This window comes from Marmota flaviventris, chromosome 1 (assembly GCF_047511675.1).
Source record: "Marmota flaviventris isolate mMarFla1 chromosome 1, mMarFla1.hap1, whole genome shotgun sequence".
In the NCBI taxonomy this organism is placed as follows: domain Eukaryota; kingdom Metazoa; phylum Chordata; class Mammalia; order Rodentia; family Sciuridae; genus Marmota; species Marmota flaviventris.
The window spans coordinates 169,603,393-169,619,502 of NC_092498.1; the positions used below are offsets into that span (position 1 = coordinate 169,603,393).

A 16,110-nucleotide genomic window follows, 5' to 3' on the forward strand; every position below is an offset into this window, starting at 1 on the left:
AGTGAGTGAGAGACAAACAGAAAAGAAGGATTGTGAGACTGGCAAACCATTCCACTGAGAATTCCAAAATCAATATAGCCTTCATATTGTCTAAAATGCTGCTTTAGTTTTTCTTCTGTATATCCACAAACACAAAACCTTGATTTATGATACTTTCCTAAAGTCTGCTCCACCATGTCCTTCCATAGCACTATAAAATCCATTCCAAAGTTGGCACAGTAATTTCAGCTTCCTTTTAATAGACACAGAAGAGAAGCAAACTGTTTGGAAATCATAACTGGGACCAATGATCTTAAATATGTACAAAATACATAGTCTCTTGCTGTCTAGTTAATGTTCATCAATTCAGATGGCAAGGTGACTACTTTCAAAATCTTTTATCAATTCCACTTGAAGTGCCAATGATACTTTGGATAAAATGATGTGCAGGTTATTAAAAAAAGGCATTAGGGCTGGGGGTATAGCTCAGTGGAAGAGAGCTTGCCTACATGCGTGAGGCACTGGGTTCAATCCTCAGCACCACAGAAAAATAAATAAATAAATAAACAAATAAAATAAAGGCATTTTGTCCATCTACAACTACAAAAAAAAATTTTTTTAAAAGGCAATTAAAAAGCATCTCTAAGGCCAGACATGGTGGTGAATGCCTGTAATCCCAATGACTCAGAAAGATAAAGCAGAAGAATCACAAGTTTAAGGCCAACCTAGCCTTAGCAATTTATTGAGAGCCTCAGCAACTTACCAAGACCCTATCTCAAAATAAAAATAAACAAATAAATAGGGCTTGGAATGTAGCTCAGTGGTAAAGTGAATGTGGGTTCAATTCCCAGTACCAGAAAAAAAAAATGTGGGTCATTTATATGCCTAAAATATTGGAAAAATGTTTTTTATTTACATAGATATACAATTGAGTTTAACTTCCAAAAAGAAAATGATACATGCAGAGGCTAACTATAAAACTAGATATTAAAACAGCTACTCAAACACCAAGATATCTTCTTGAGAAATTAACTTCTAGGACTGGGGCTGTACTCAGTGGTAGAGCACTTGCTTCACACTGAGTACAATTCTCAGCACCACATAAAAATAAGTAAATAAAATAAAGATACTGTGTCTATCAACAACTAAAAAAAAATATTTACCAAAAAAAAGAATTAACTTATATGCTTGCTGGGGTGGAGTGAAGTTTCTTCTCCACTCTCTTAGGTTTAGTAGCTAGGACCCGTGTATTAAATCGACCAAAACAGATTAACAAGAGAAAATATTTATTTCACATGCACGTGAACACTTCACAGAAAAAAGTAATGACCCCAAAAGTTAATTAGATCTGGGAGCTTATGTAACATTTTAGCAAAGGGGATAAACTGCAGAGAAATGATTAGACTTGGGGTTTGGCTTCTCGAAACCAGTAAATTGTGGAACAAAAAATATATGTGGAAAAACAACTAATGGAGGATAAGGTAAGACCTATTTATACAAACTGAAGCTAATACCATTCCAAGGAAGAGTCTTTTTCTTTTGTCTTTATTTTTTATTTACTTTTTTATTTTTTGCATTACTGGGGATTGCACCCAGAGCCTGGCACACGCTAAACAAGCATTCTACCACTGAGTAACATCTCCAGCCCTGTTTTTCAGTTTGAGACAAGGTCTTGCTAAATTGCCCAGGCTGGCCTCCTACTCATGATCCTCCTGCCTCAGCCTCCCAACTACCTAGGATTACAGCATGTGAAACCATGCCCACCTAAGATAAGAGTCTTCTACAATGATTCAGAATCTTTCTACCCTTCTCAGTATGACAAAGGAGCAAGTAAACACCTTCATAAATTTATGTCCTGCTTTTCGGAACACAATGAGAAGGGAGAGGGATCTTTGCAACTGCTGTTTCCCAATTGCCTTCAGCTCAAAATAATCCTGAGACCAAGCAGCATGAAGAGAAGGGGGTCTCTGATCCCCTTATGCTCATGTATAGATATGAAAAAAAGAGAGAGAGCTATGACAACTAGCTGTGGTCTGAAAGAGAAGAGCATAATACAATCCACTGGATTTCAATCTCAGAAATTTAATTCATCCTATAAACCACACAACTCAGTTGGAGTCCTAGAAATCCACTCCAATACCAACTACAATTCAGAACTGAATGTGTAGATTTTATAAGAATAATATTGACTTAAACAAGGACAGATCCTAGAAGACCGCTATGTAATTATTTCATTAATAGGCAAAAATTAACTGGGTGCTGTGGCACACACCTAATCCCAGAAGCTCAGGAGGCTGAGTCAAGAGGATAAGGAGTTCAAAGCCAGCCTCAGCAACTTAGCAAGGCCCTAAGCAATTTAGGGAGACCCTGTCTCTAAATAAAATACAAAATAGGGCTGGGGATGTGGCTCAGTGGTTGAGTGCCCATTAGTTCAATCCTCAGAACCCCCCCAAAAAAGGGCAAAAATTACTAAAAATTCTAATAATTACAGGTCAGAACAAAAGACCTACTATAATCTCCCAAAGGCAAATATCTAATTTACTGAGATATCTATCATTTTTCTTCCACATATTTCACCAAGGCTGCAAATTCCAAATGTATTGGAAAAAAAAAACTCTAGAAACATTTATACAGAAAAGAGAAAAATGCTTAAAATTTTTAAATGTTAAATCTCCCAAATCAGATCAACTGAACTAAATTAACAGGATATTAGAAGTAACCACAAAAGGAAAGGGAAATGGAGTGATTCTGCTTTATAGAGTTCTAATTGTGTGTGGCCTAAGAATCTGAATGTTCTGGTCACTGTAAGCCTAAAAAGTTGTTTTGAAAGTAAAATATATCAGGCAACCTGAAAGATGTCAACAATTAGGACCACACAAATGATACTTTGAAAGAGACTAGCAAAGTGAAGTTTAACAATAAGCAAACACATGATTTTTACACACCAAGCACTACTGCAAGTACTTGTCATATTAATCCATATAAAAATAAATGATAGTCATGTTTCTTCTTTAACTCACTGTTATTGTTTCTTCTTTAACTCACTGTTTTTACAGTTAGGCAAGCTCATAAATTCTGAACTCAAAGTAAACTACATACTCTAAGTCCCCAAACATACCAATGTTGTTAATTTTCAATCTCACTATTTCAACAGTTTATTGTCCCCTGATGTATTATTACCTCAGCACACTGTAAAAGTTCCTTTAAGAAATGAACCAACTAAACTCAACTATGACATGATTAGGCATCATTAAACCAGGAATCAAAATCACTGATTTGTTGGGCTAAAATTGAGACTTCATTCTAATATGCCATTTCAATTAACTTTCACAGATTAAAATTGTAACCAGTATTCTTAGTATATAATTCAACAGAACACCACATAAAAAATAATTACCTGAATTTGAATCTGGAAAAGACAAATAGCAAATATTGGTTTTCTGAAAAAGAAAACAAAAGCTATATATGCTGACATACACACATCAATAAAAACAAACAGAAATATAACAATAGATATACGGAGCAATAGTTCTACTTACTTCTTTATCAGTAAGTTTGGAATGTTGAGGATAAATTACCTGGAAGAAAATAATTAATTTTGTTAGGTATAAACATTAAAGAAAACTTCTAAAATTCTAGTTAACTGTGGTAAAAGAGCTGTAGGAAATACTTCAAAGCTAGTTGTGGTGGCACATACATGCAGTCCCAGCTACTCAGGAGGCTGAGGGAGGAAGATCACTTGAGCCCAGGAATTCAAGGCCAGCCTGGCAAACTTAGAGAGACCTGTTTCAAAATTTAAAAAACATAGGTTGGGGCTGTAGCTCAGTGGCAGAGCACTTGCCTAGCATGTATGAGGCACTGGGTTCAAACCTCAGCACCACATAAAAATAAATAAATAAATAAACAAATAAAGGTATTCGGTTTACAACTACAAAAAAAATATTTTTTAATATTGAAAATATGGGACTGGGGTTGTGGCTCAGTGGTAGGATGCTCGCCTAACATACGTGAGGCACTGGGTTCAAACCTCAGCACCACATAAAGATGAAATAAAGATATTTTGTCCACTTACAACTAAAAAAATTTAAAAATATAAAACAAAAAGGTAGCTTAGTGACAGAGCCCTGGATTTGTCCAAATAAAGAAAAAGAAAAGAAAGGATGAAAGGAAGGAAAGACAGAAAGATAAGAAAAAAAGAAAGAAGAAAAAAAAAAGAATACAACAGGAAGAGAGAGAGGAAAAAAGAAAGAAAAGAAAAAAATCTAAGCCAGGCACAATGGCTCACACCTGTAATCCCAGTAATTTGGGAGGCTAAAGCAGGAGGATCCCAAGTTCAAGGACAGCTTTGGCAATTTACCCTATAAAGAAGGAAACCTATCTATCCACTGGGATCAACGTTTAAGAAAGAATTTGATTGCTTATAAGAAGTAATATACATCATTAATTACATATTAAGAGAAAAACGAAAAGAAACAGAAGAATTATCTGAAGTTTAAAAAGTTTTCCCTTCATTTCCCTTAAATAATCTTTATACATTTCCCAAGACTGGTTAGTTTAGTACCTTCAGTGATCACAGCACCTTCTGAGAACTACTGCCCCTTGGATCCTTTGCAAGGAGGAGGATTAAGGCAGAGCATCTGCTGTCAGAAAAAACACTATTCAACACCAAACCCAAAGGGCATCTGTTCTATAGAACAATCCACTGCCACGTTATGACCATCCTGATCTTCTTAGAAGATGAGCAATAGTTTACTAAAGTGACAAAAAGTGGGTACTCAATACTTGTTAACTAGCTGACTGACCCTATACATTCTTGAAGTACAAAAGGCATATTTTGGAACTGTCAGTAATACCTCTTCGTCATGGTATCAATTATCATAAGACTGATTTTTCAAACAGGACATGAGACGTTTGGTGCTGAAGGGCAATCTAAGGTTGAATGTTAGGCCCACAACACAAACATACATACACAATTTAGTCTTCCCTGTATAACAGACAATGTTATAAATTTTTCAAGCTGTAAACTTTTCAATTCACAGTAAACATTTTGTAGTTCAGTTTTGGTTATTTGATGGAAAGAAACTTTAAATTCATACGCAGTCAAATCTACAGACTATGATTTACTATTATTCTTACTCTTAGAAAGTTCTTTCTTCAACCTTTATATATTAAATCCTTGTTTTCTAAATAATCAGACAATTTAAAAATTTTAATAGTTATTTGTATTTTAAGTGTACAGAGAAAAAAAACCTAACATTCAAAAAATCAAAATAGCCTAGATACAAATGCTTGAGGCATAGCAAAGTAAAAGCAGCAGGTAGAGGTGGGGTGATGAGTCCAGTTAAATATATTCAATAGTAGTACAAATAATATGATAGGGAATTGAAATTTGGAAAACAACTATGAATATTAGCACATTTTCCTCTAGTATTTTGTGGACTTCTTCTTATTTAATTCTGAGCTGTCTCTCAAACTGGGTTTTTTTCCCCCCTTCAAATTGTGAATATTCCCAAAACTATTTGCTCCAAACAAAAATTCTATTTTCCCATTGAGGCTGAAGGTAGAGCTCAGGGGTAGAGTGCTTGTCTAGTTTGCACAAGGCCAAAGGTTCAATTCCCAGAAGTACCACCAAAAATTTTTTAAAATAATTAAATTACAAAGCTATTTCTTCCAGGCACAGTAGCACATGCCTAAATTCTAGCTACTTGGAAGGCTGAGGCAAGAGAATCACAAGTTCAAGTTTAGCCTCAGCAACTTAGCAAGACCCTGACTCAAAATAAATGTCTTCAGACATTTTTATTTCTCAGTGAAAGAGCACATCATGGTTCAAACCCCAGTGCAGAACAGGGGGCTGAGAATACTTGCCATTGATGTGTGATGCTCTATTGTTATCTTTCAATAACTGTTTCCACCTGCTATTAATATATTTAATAATGATATTTCATATCATTTAAATATAAAATATTTATCAGACCTCTACAGTGAAACAGCAGAAATATAAGAGAAACCAAATTCTTACCACATATTTAAACCATAAATTCAACTGTCCTTTGGATCAGGCATACCTGAGGACTTTATAATAACATGAATAAATTCTATTTTCTTATTCCAGTTTGGGCTGTTTTTGTCACTTTTAACAGAAAGAAGCACGGCTGACTTCTTTCCTTGAGAGAAAAAGGTACTGCTAGACTAATTTTCTAGACTTTAAGTTTTCTTTGCATTAGAAAGGCATTTAAGGGAAGTCTGATTCTTTTCCCTATTGGCTATAATCCTTCTTGGTCCCTAAATAGAGACATTTGCTAAGGGTTAAATGTATCCTTTATAAAATGCTATGCCATTCTTAATTTCCAACTATATAAATCCCGAACTATTTATCCATTTTTGTCAAAAATTGTTATTCATCACAATAAAACAGTCCAACATATCTCATTTAGCCATTCCTATACAAAATGACTGCTAAAAGGAAAGGACTTAACCCACTTAAATATAACACTAAAATCTAACTCTCACATCAAGTTGTGGTTCTTTTGGTTTTGGTACTGGGGGTTGAACCCAGGGGCGCTTTACCACTGAGCCACATCCCCAGACCTTTTTATTTTTTATTTTGAGACAGGGTCTAGGTTGCTAAATTTGGCCTCAGACTTTCAGTCCTCCTGCCTCATCCTCCCAAGTTGCTGGAATTACAGGTATGTGTCACTGTGCCTGGCTTAATATCATGTTCTTTATTTATTTTTTTAGTTGTAGATGGACACAATACCTTTATTCACTTATTTTAATGTGGTGCTAAGGATCGAACTCAATGCCTCACGTGTGCTAAGCAAGCACTATCACTGAGCCACAACCCCAGCATTCAAGTTCTTTTAACAGTCTTAGAATCATTTCTCTAATTCTTTTTTCCAGAATAAATACAGCTTTATAGAATACCTTCTCCCTTCCTTTCCACAAGTGCTGTGGATCCAACCCTCATATACTAGGTAAACTCCCTAACACTAAGCTACACATCTAATCCTAGAATATCTTCTTGATGTTAATTTTTAAAGAAGTATCCCTTCAGTTCAGAAATCAATAGGAAATTCTCCCACAACATAAATGCCTTGATAAATAGTTACTGTTTCTTCTGAGAAACATATTCTTCCAAACCCATAAAGAGTATCTCACACAAAATTCCCCTCTGAGGTCACATGAAACTGTGGTTGGCTTCTAAAATGAGAATAAATTTAGTTTTAAGAATCATTTTCAGGGTTGGGGTTGTGGCTCAGTGGTAGAGTGCTCACCTAGCATGCACAAGGCAATGGGTTCAAGCCTCAGCACTATTTAAATGTAAAATAAAGATATTTTGTCCATGTAAAACTTAAAAGAATCTATTTTCTCAGGAAATCTGGGGATAAATTTGGATTCCAATTCTTAAATGTCTAGTCCATTTGGATGGTACTATAACTGAATTGCCTCCCTAAAATTCTGATGTTGAAAGCCCTGAGCCCCATTGTAATGAAACTTGGAGATGCAGACTTTGGGACATAAGAATAATTAGGACATAAGAACAGAGCCTACATAAGGCTACGTTCCTTATAATAAGAAACATGAGGGGTTGGGGTTGTGGCTCAGCAGTAGAGCACTCGCCTAGCACATGTGAGGCGCTGGGCTCGATCCTTAGCACCACATAAAAATAAATAAATAAAATAAAGGTATTGTGTCCAACTACAACTAAAAAAAATTTAAAAAAAAACATCAGAAAAATTTCTTTTTATTACACCATGTAAGGACATAGTAAGAAGATGGCTGTTTGAAAGCCATAAAGAGAGATCTTAGCAGAAACAGAATTGACTGGCACCTTGTTCTTGAACTTCCCAGTCATATTAAACACAATATCTATCTATCTCTCCCTCTCTTTTCAGTGCTGGGTATCAAAACCAGGGCTTTGACCACCCTAGCTCAACATAACACCTCTCTTTAAAAAGAGACCTAAAAGATACTGCTAGTCACATACTGACCTTCTTCAAGATTCTGCTGTCCTTGGTCTAATTCTGAAAACTGAAGGCTCTCCAAATGACTCAAAATAAAGTCCAAGTCTGGGAAGAGGTGGTTCAGACTTGAACTTAATTGATTTAGTGAAAATAATGACTTAAACACTTGAATTGGAAGAATGGAATTCATATTTCCTTTAAATCTTTCTTCCCTATTTTATGTTCAAGATTATACTGAACATATTATGAAACATTTTTTAATTTAATAATAAAATGAACATTTTCATTGATTTAAAAATAAGAGAGAGAGAGAGAGAAGCCTAAAATAATCTACTATGTTTTGGATATGATTTGAGCATGTCCACTAAAGGTTCACATGCAGGGAACTTAGTCCCAGTGTGGGGGTTTTGAGGTGGTGGAAAATATCAGAGGTGGGGCCTGGTGTAAGATAATTAGGTCATGGGAGCCCTACCCTGAGAAGAGATTAATGCTGGTCTTGAGGAGCAGATTAGTTCCTTGGACAGGAAGTTGTTATAAAAAAGCAGCCTGGGGTTGGAAATGTAGTTCAATGATAGAACACTTGCCTAACATGTGCGAGGCCCTGGGTTTGAGTTCCAGCACTGCAAACAAACAAAAAAAGAGCAGCATAGCTCCCTGACCCCACTATGGTCACTTTTTTTTTTTTTAATTTTTTAGTTACAGATGGACACAATATCTTTATTTTATTTATTTATTTTTACATGGTACTGAGGATCAAACCCAGTGCCTCACACGTGCGAGACAGACCCTTTGCCACTTGCTTTTTATCTTAATCTGCCCTAATATGTGCTTCCACCAAGATGCCACCTACCCTGTTGTCAAATAGCTAGAAAGCCCTCACAAGATTAAGTACACGCCAGTGCCAGGTTGTTGAACCTCTAAAACTATAAGCTAAATAAATCTAGTGTTGGATATTTCGCTACAATATCAGAAAACACACTAATATAGAATTCTCTCTGACTGGTGCTATATAAAAAAAAAAAAAAAATTATTTTGGCCTATCCAAACAGCCTTAGTACATCTTACAACAGGTACCCATCAAAAATTAACAATACACGAAAATTGACCCTTTATAACTTATAAAAGACTCTAGAGTTAGGCAGGAATTCATTAAATGAGTAATACGGATATAATTCCTGCTGGAGAGAGTGGTGCACACCTGTATTACCAGTAACTCAGAAGGCTGAGGCAGAAAGATTGCAAGTTCAAGGCCAGCCTCAGCAACTTAATGAGACCCCGTCTGTCTCAAAATGAAAAAAAATTAAAAGGGCTGGGGATGTAACAAAGGGAAAGCACTCCTGAGTTCAATTCCCAGTACCAAAAAAAGAAACAACATAAAAAAAGAAAAGTATGCTTGAATGCCCTATAATATCAAGTTAACTATGCAGTATAGAAAAACTGAAATCTATTTATTCACCTAATTCTAGCATAAAACTAGATAAGGAGGGGTTGGAGTTGTAGCTCACTGGTAGAGCACTCGCCTAGCATGTGTGAAGCACTGGGTTTAATTCTGAGCACTGCATATAAATAAATAAAATAAAGGTCTATCAACAACTAAAAAACAATTTTTTTTACACTAGATAAGGATAATGGTTACCCTTGGGGAGGGGGAAGTGAGTGGTCATGATTGAAAGAGGACTTAGGGAAATTTCTGGGGCAATAGTAATATTCCGTTTCTTGATCTACATGGTAGTTATATGGGTACTCTCACTTTATGAAAATTCACCAAATTACAGACTAAGGATTTGTGTGGTTTTCTCTATGCATGTTATAGTTCGATAGAAAAGTTCGTTTTCTTTTTAAAAGTGGAAAAATGCTCTAATATTTCAGTATCAGAAAAGGCTGGGCCTCAGACTCCAGCTCACTAAAAATCTAAGCTAAATTACACTACTGGAAAACTAATACTTTAAACATGGAATGAACAGTTAAGCGCTTCCCTCAAAACAGGGTAAAATTTAGAAGCAATTGTCAATGTTTCACATCACTCATTCTTACAGTAAATAGAAAAAGCATAAAGCATTTGTGCAAAGGCTAACTGGATAAGAGGATGTCTCAGATTATCTCCAAGATAGGATTATATAATTTCATAACAGAATTATTAGTTATTAAAACTAAAGAAGACTTTGTTAAAAAAAAATCTGGGGTGTATAAGTGGCTCAGGAAGTCACTTGAGGCTTTATCTTCCAAATCAAAGAATTATATCAAGCTACTTATGAAGTACGACCAGGTTGTGAGGAAATTTAAAGGCCATTAATACCCTGCATTTCCTCCTATTACAATGGCCCACTTTTTCTGATACTATAAAACTCCAAGAAGTGAGCAATGATTAAGGCTACATCTCCAGAACACATCTGTATTAGGACATGGTAGTTGTTCGCTAAATATCTGAAGAGAGGGCTCAGTGAGACATCCTAGCAACATACCATTTCAATTAAAACAGTAAACTTCTGAGGATCAAATAGAGAGCATGGACACTCCGATGAAAAGGGCAAGAAACACGCAACTGCCTTTATTCTCTTCAAAAGAATAAACAAAGCACTGACATGTAATTCTTCTCTATTGTAAGCTTTCAATTTAGTTTGCTTCTGATGATTAAATCTAAGTCATGTGGAGGGGAAAAAAAAAAAAAAGAATCAACAGAAACTTTGCTAAGATAAAAAAAAATGTGGTGACACTCCAGGATCTACCTTTTTACCAGATAAGGAAGGAACAGGCAGTAATTCAAAAAAGCAGGAGAGGGAGAGTCAATTCTGCTAACTGCTCTTTTAAAAATGGCATAAGTTTCTCTTTACTGGAGACCAGAGCTGGAACAGTCCATCTATACCCAAGGCTATTTTATGACCCAAAATATTAAAAAGTGTTTATCTTTAGGGACTGGGGGAATAGCCCAGTGGTAGAGTATGTATTTACCATCCAGGAGATCCTGGGTTCAATCCCCAACACCAAAAGGGGAAAAGAAGAAAAAGATTTATTCTTCAGTTTACAGGGAAATTAAAAATATAGGACGAGGGATAGTATCTCATTATAACTTAGTGGTAGAGTGCTCACCTGTCATGCATGACACCCTGGGTTTATTTCCCAATACAGCAGTCAAAAAAAAAAAGGAAGAGACCAATAATCATAATAAAGTCTATAAATAAATTAATGATACTTTCCTGTTTTATATGGATAATTTAAGTGGTTAAAAATTCTTTTCAACAAGAAGTAGAATGCAAAATTTATGTACATATAAATAGGCTGTATCATAAACTATCAGCAAAATGAAATCTAATAAACTTGATTCCAGGAAAGGCTTTTAATATTGATGATATACATGCATTCCAGGAAATTGTGTATCTTAAAAAAAAAAAAATCACTTGACCATGCTTGTATATCAAAATAGATTCTACTGTTGTGTATAACTAAAAAGAATTTTAAAACATATTTGTAGGCAAAATATTGGGAATGGGTGATTAGCCAAGAAGAGTCCCATTCTGATTATTCAATTAGTCTATAAAATAGACTAATATATTGAGCAGGCATTCAATGATAGTCATCAGTTCTTACATGCATTCTCTCTTTACCTTCAACAGTACTCGCAGGATAATATTTTCTCATTTTATAGTTAAGGAAAATGAGAGCTGATGAAATGAGAGCTGATGAAACTGGCTATTAATCAAGACAACTAGAAAATGTTCAAAACCCCAAAGGTTGGGCTCTTTTCACTAGCTTGAAATTCTGTCCAAGAATTTGATAATTTGCCTTCAAGACAGAGAGAGCTGAGTGATGTTTTAATTCTTACAAAATCTGGGAACCAGAGTAGATCAGGCAGCAATCCCAAATTATGGAAACATCAACCTTCTGTGAAGTGCCATATATTCCTAAAACATAAAGAACCTGAAAAATGGAGAACATCTCCAACATGTATACGAAGGAAGCAAACAACCCCCTATATTGTGTAGATAATATTAATAACTAAATATTAAAATTCTATGAAGAGTCTCTAATGATCCAGCAAATTGTTTATGAAAATGTTTATCAGGGGGCTGGGGATGTGGCTCAAGCGGTAGCGCGCTCGCCTGGCATGCGTGCGGCCCGGGTTCGATCCTCAGCACCACATACAAACAAAGATGTTGTATCCGCCAAAAACTAAAAAATAAATATTAAAAAAGAAAAGAAAAGAAAATGTTTATCAGGTACATGTTTGTGGGACTGCTGCCCAACCCATGCAATTGAAGTGTCCCCTTCTCCTATTGCAGAGGTAAGCCTAGGTGGCCTCTATTACTACTAACACTCTTATCTCCTGACCACAGCTGACTGAACCAAAGAGGGTACTGACCTTTGCTGAGTCAACTGGATATTCTAGTATTTGCATTATGCTTCATACTAGTTTCAAAAGAAAAGTGTAGATTTTGGCTAAAATTAATACCAGGTACCTAAAGTAAGGCATAAGTTATGAAGGAGTAGCAATTGAGGCTCTGTTTACAGAGAAAAGCGGCATCAGGATGGCATATGGAACAGACATCCAAAGAGGAGCAGATACAAAAGACTCAGAGACAAAGGCAAAAGCCTGGGCTTTCAAAATTCCATGAGGGTGGGCTGGGGTTGTGGCTCAGCAGTAGAGCCCTTGCCTAGCATGTGTGAGGCCCTGGGTTCAATCCTCAACACCATATAAAAATAAATAAGTAAAATAAAGGTATTGTGTCCAACTACAACTAAAAAATAAATAAATAAATAAAAGAACAACAACAACAAAAAATTCCATGAGGTTCATCCTTGCTTCCTGCACCTGGGTTTTGAGACTGCCTAGAAGCTTCTCAATCAATCTCCCTTTACTTTTAAATGAGATTTTTGTTCATAACAATCACATTGATCCTTAATTAATGTAAAATTTTATAAAGAGAAAAAAGCATAAACATAAATGCCAAATATTAACAGAAGTTTCCTCTTAGTAGTGGAATTAGGAGGGATATTTTCCAGTGTTTATGATTTTCTTTTTGTGTCAAGTTTTCAACAAGGAGCATGTTACTATCATTCAAGAAAAAAACATTTTTTAATAAACTAGACAGCTCTGGATTCAGATAATTCAGCCCTTACTATATAATCAGATAATTTCAAAGCTAGAAGTGCAAGAGTCTATAAAATCCAGGGAGTTTCAAATCTTATTTCAGAGGACAAGGATTTTGTGATGCTATCACTTCAGGGGAAAAGGTCAACACAATTTTCAATCTTTTCTTACCCTAAAAGATCTCCTTAACATCTCCCTTACCTAGAACAGGGCCTTCCACGGACATTTAATATAAGGTGAACCACTCTCCCACCCAGCCAGGTCTTCAGCCAATTGTATCTCAGTGGAAACCTGCTCAAAACATGGCTACCTTCCTCTGGTGTTTGGAAGATTCCAAGTATAAAAGATTCACTCTTCAATTATGCAGTTAAAAAGGGCAACTTCCACACCATAAAGAAGAGAGAAGCAGAAGTCAGTCTGTAGGAAGAAGGTAGCATGAAAAAGACCCACAAAAGAGAAAAAAAAAGAACAAGATTTCTTTTTTTTTTTTTTCCCTGGCTCTGGGCTCTAGCTATTTTCTGAAGCTCCACTTGAATACCTTTTAACACTCCTTTACTCCAAGGTCCCCTTTTCTGTTTGAACTAGCTTAAGTTAGTTTCTGTAGGGGCTGGGGTAGTAGCTCAGTGGTAGAGCATGTGCGAGGCACTGGGTTCTATTCTCAGCACCACATATAAATAAATGAATGAAATAAAAAGATCTATCAACATGTAAAAAATATATATATTTTTAAAAAAGTTAGTTTCTGTAGTCCACAACCAAATACACACATGCAAGCCCAATTTTACAAGTGATAAAACTAGGGCCCAACTTCAGAATGCAAAAGTCAGGAATTCTCTTCACTGAAAAAGGGAATTTCTAGGAAATACATGTTTCCCAAATAAAAACTTACATAGATTTGTTTCCCAGGCACTGTTCCAAATGCTTTACAAACATTACTTTGCCTTACCCGCACAAGAATGCCATGATATAGGTAGTTGTCCTATTGTAAAGAGGAGGAATGTGAGGCTCAGGAAAAAAAGCTAAGTAACTTACTCACATGGATTTTGGCAGTTCAGCTCTAGAGACTAGGTTCTTGATCACTATTCCATATTATCATTTTAGTAGGGATTTAAGCTCAGTTAAGTGTCACTGTATTTTTTTAATATTTATTTTAAAGTTTTAGGTGGATACATATCTTTATTCTACATTTATATGGTGCTGAGGATTGAACCCAGTTCCCTGTGCATGCTATGGGAGCACTCTACCACTGAGCCACAACCCCCACCAAATGTCACAGTTTATGCAACTGTAAGAAATCTACCAATATATGCTGTCAGGGCAGAACAGTCGCCTCAGTCTCTCTCGGGCCAAGGTTCAATGACTACCTTTTTGATAACACAGGTGGGTTCCAGGATATTACTTTCCAAATTTTCTTTACACCTATTCTTTAATTAGTATTCCTCTTGAGCCCCTTTGGTTGTACATTATAGGATGTAGGGTTATAGCTACTCTATGTCACTTCTCCAACACAAGTCTACACATTTCCATTCCAGTCACCCCTTTTATCCATTTCAACATGGATATGGTCTTAATACAAAAGTGAAGCATTTTTTAACTAGTTTTTATACTAGTTACTAATTTGTGTTCATTTTCTGGGTTTTGTTTGCTTGGGTAGGGGGGTTATTTTGTTGTTGTTGTTTTGTTTTGTTTTGTTTTGTTAATATTGGGGATGGAACCCAGAGGCCCTTTAACACTGAGGTACATCCCCAGTCCTTTTTATTTTGAGACAGGGTCTTGTTAAATTGCTTAGGGCCTCATTAAACTGCAGAAGCTAGTCTTGAATTTGTGAGCCTCCTGTCTCAGCCTCCCAGTCACTGGGATTACAAATATACACCATTGGCTCCGTCCATTTTCATTTTAAAAGAGGCAAGGTACAATATTCCACATTCCTCCTTTAGAAACAAATAAAGCAAAATTGTTTTGTATCTCATTTAATGTGCTAATCTTTCTTTATTAGAAAATCTTTCCCACCCTCATCCTACACCTTCTAATATCAGTGATACTCAATCTGGAATAGAAGGTTCATGAATAAATTCAAACAGTCCATCAAAGCATATACATAATTTTGTCTTAATAAGACATTTTGTAATAGAGAATTCATGGTGTTCACATTTTTTGAAGGTTCAGCGCAAAAGAAGTTCAGAACTACTGACCTAAAGGAAACCCTGTACAGTTTGGGGAAATGAAATTAAAAATAAGTACTTTAATAATTCACATTTTTGCAGAACCTCAACTATGATAACCATCTTATTTCATTAAAAAAAAAAAAGCAAAATCAAATATTCATATTGTAAAGAATGTTCCAAATGATGAGAATCCAAAAGGATCTCATTTAAAATGCAGTCAACTACAAACACCCAATCCTATGCTTTCCGGCTAAATTCTACTTTACTGTACCTATAACTTCAGGTTAACATGTCAATGTAAACATACATGGTCTATCAATGTCTTGCTCATATATTCACTCATTCTGTCAACAAGTATTTACTGAATGCCACTGTGTCTGGCCCTGAATTAATTCTTGAATATACAAGTTAAAGTATATCATTATACTTTAACTTGAATATACAAGTTAAAGTATATCTAGCATATTGCCTAGATCTTAGCAAAAACTCAATGCTTATTGAACTGTATAATGATAAAACATCAAGAAGACAGGTTAAATATAAAAGCAGTAGTTCTGGTCAATTTTTTTTTCTCCGTCCATTTAGACCACCAAAGTCATAATGAGATTAAAAACTGCCATTACCACCAAAAGAAAAAACAACAACAACATTTCTAAATATATGACCTTTTGATAACTTTTTTTTTGGGGGGGGGGGGGTAAGGAGGAACACATAAAGACAATCTTTTGTGTTACAAAAAAGGACCTAAACACTATCAAAAATTACTGAAATCAATAAGATGACATAAAAAGACAGAAAATTTGAGATTTACAAGCAAATTATTTTCCATATGTTCATCTTGACATCAGTCCTCAGGCCAACTACTCCAGAAACAGTATTAAGAAATAACAGAAATGAGTAATAAAAAGAAGGAACC

The 16,110-nt window shown here is 35.5% G+C and overlaps 1 protein-coding gene across 2 annotated transcripts in view; it reads right to left on the reverse strand.

The window, feature by feature from the left end:
* Dennd6a (DENN domain containing 6A) overlaps positions 1-16,110 on the reverse strand; it is a 78,434-nt gene that overhangs the window by 61,672 nt on the left and 652 nt on the right. Inside the window, exons 2-3 of one of the 2 annotated variants that reach the window (XM_027921562.2) lie at positions 3,519-3,557; positions 3,377-3,419 (exon numbers count right to left, since the gene is read on the reverse strand). The exons of the other annotated variant lie outside the window; for it this stretch is intronic. Coding sequence (XP_027777363.1) covers positions 3,377-3,419; positions 3,519-3,557 — 82 coding nt within the window. The remainder of the gene's footprint in view (positions 1-3,376; positions 3,420-3,518; positions 3,558-16,110) is intronic. 2 annotated transcript variants of the gene reach the window in all.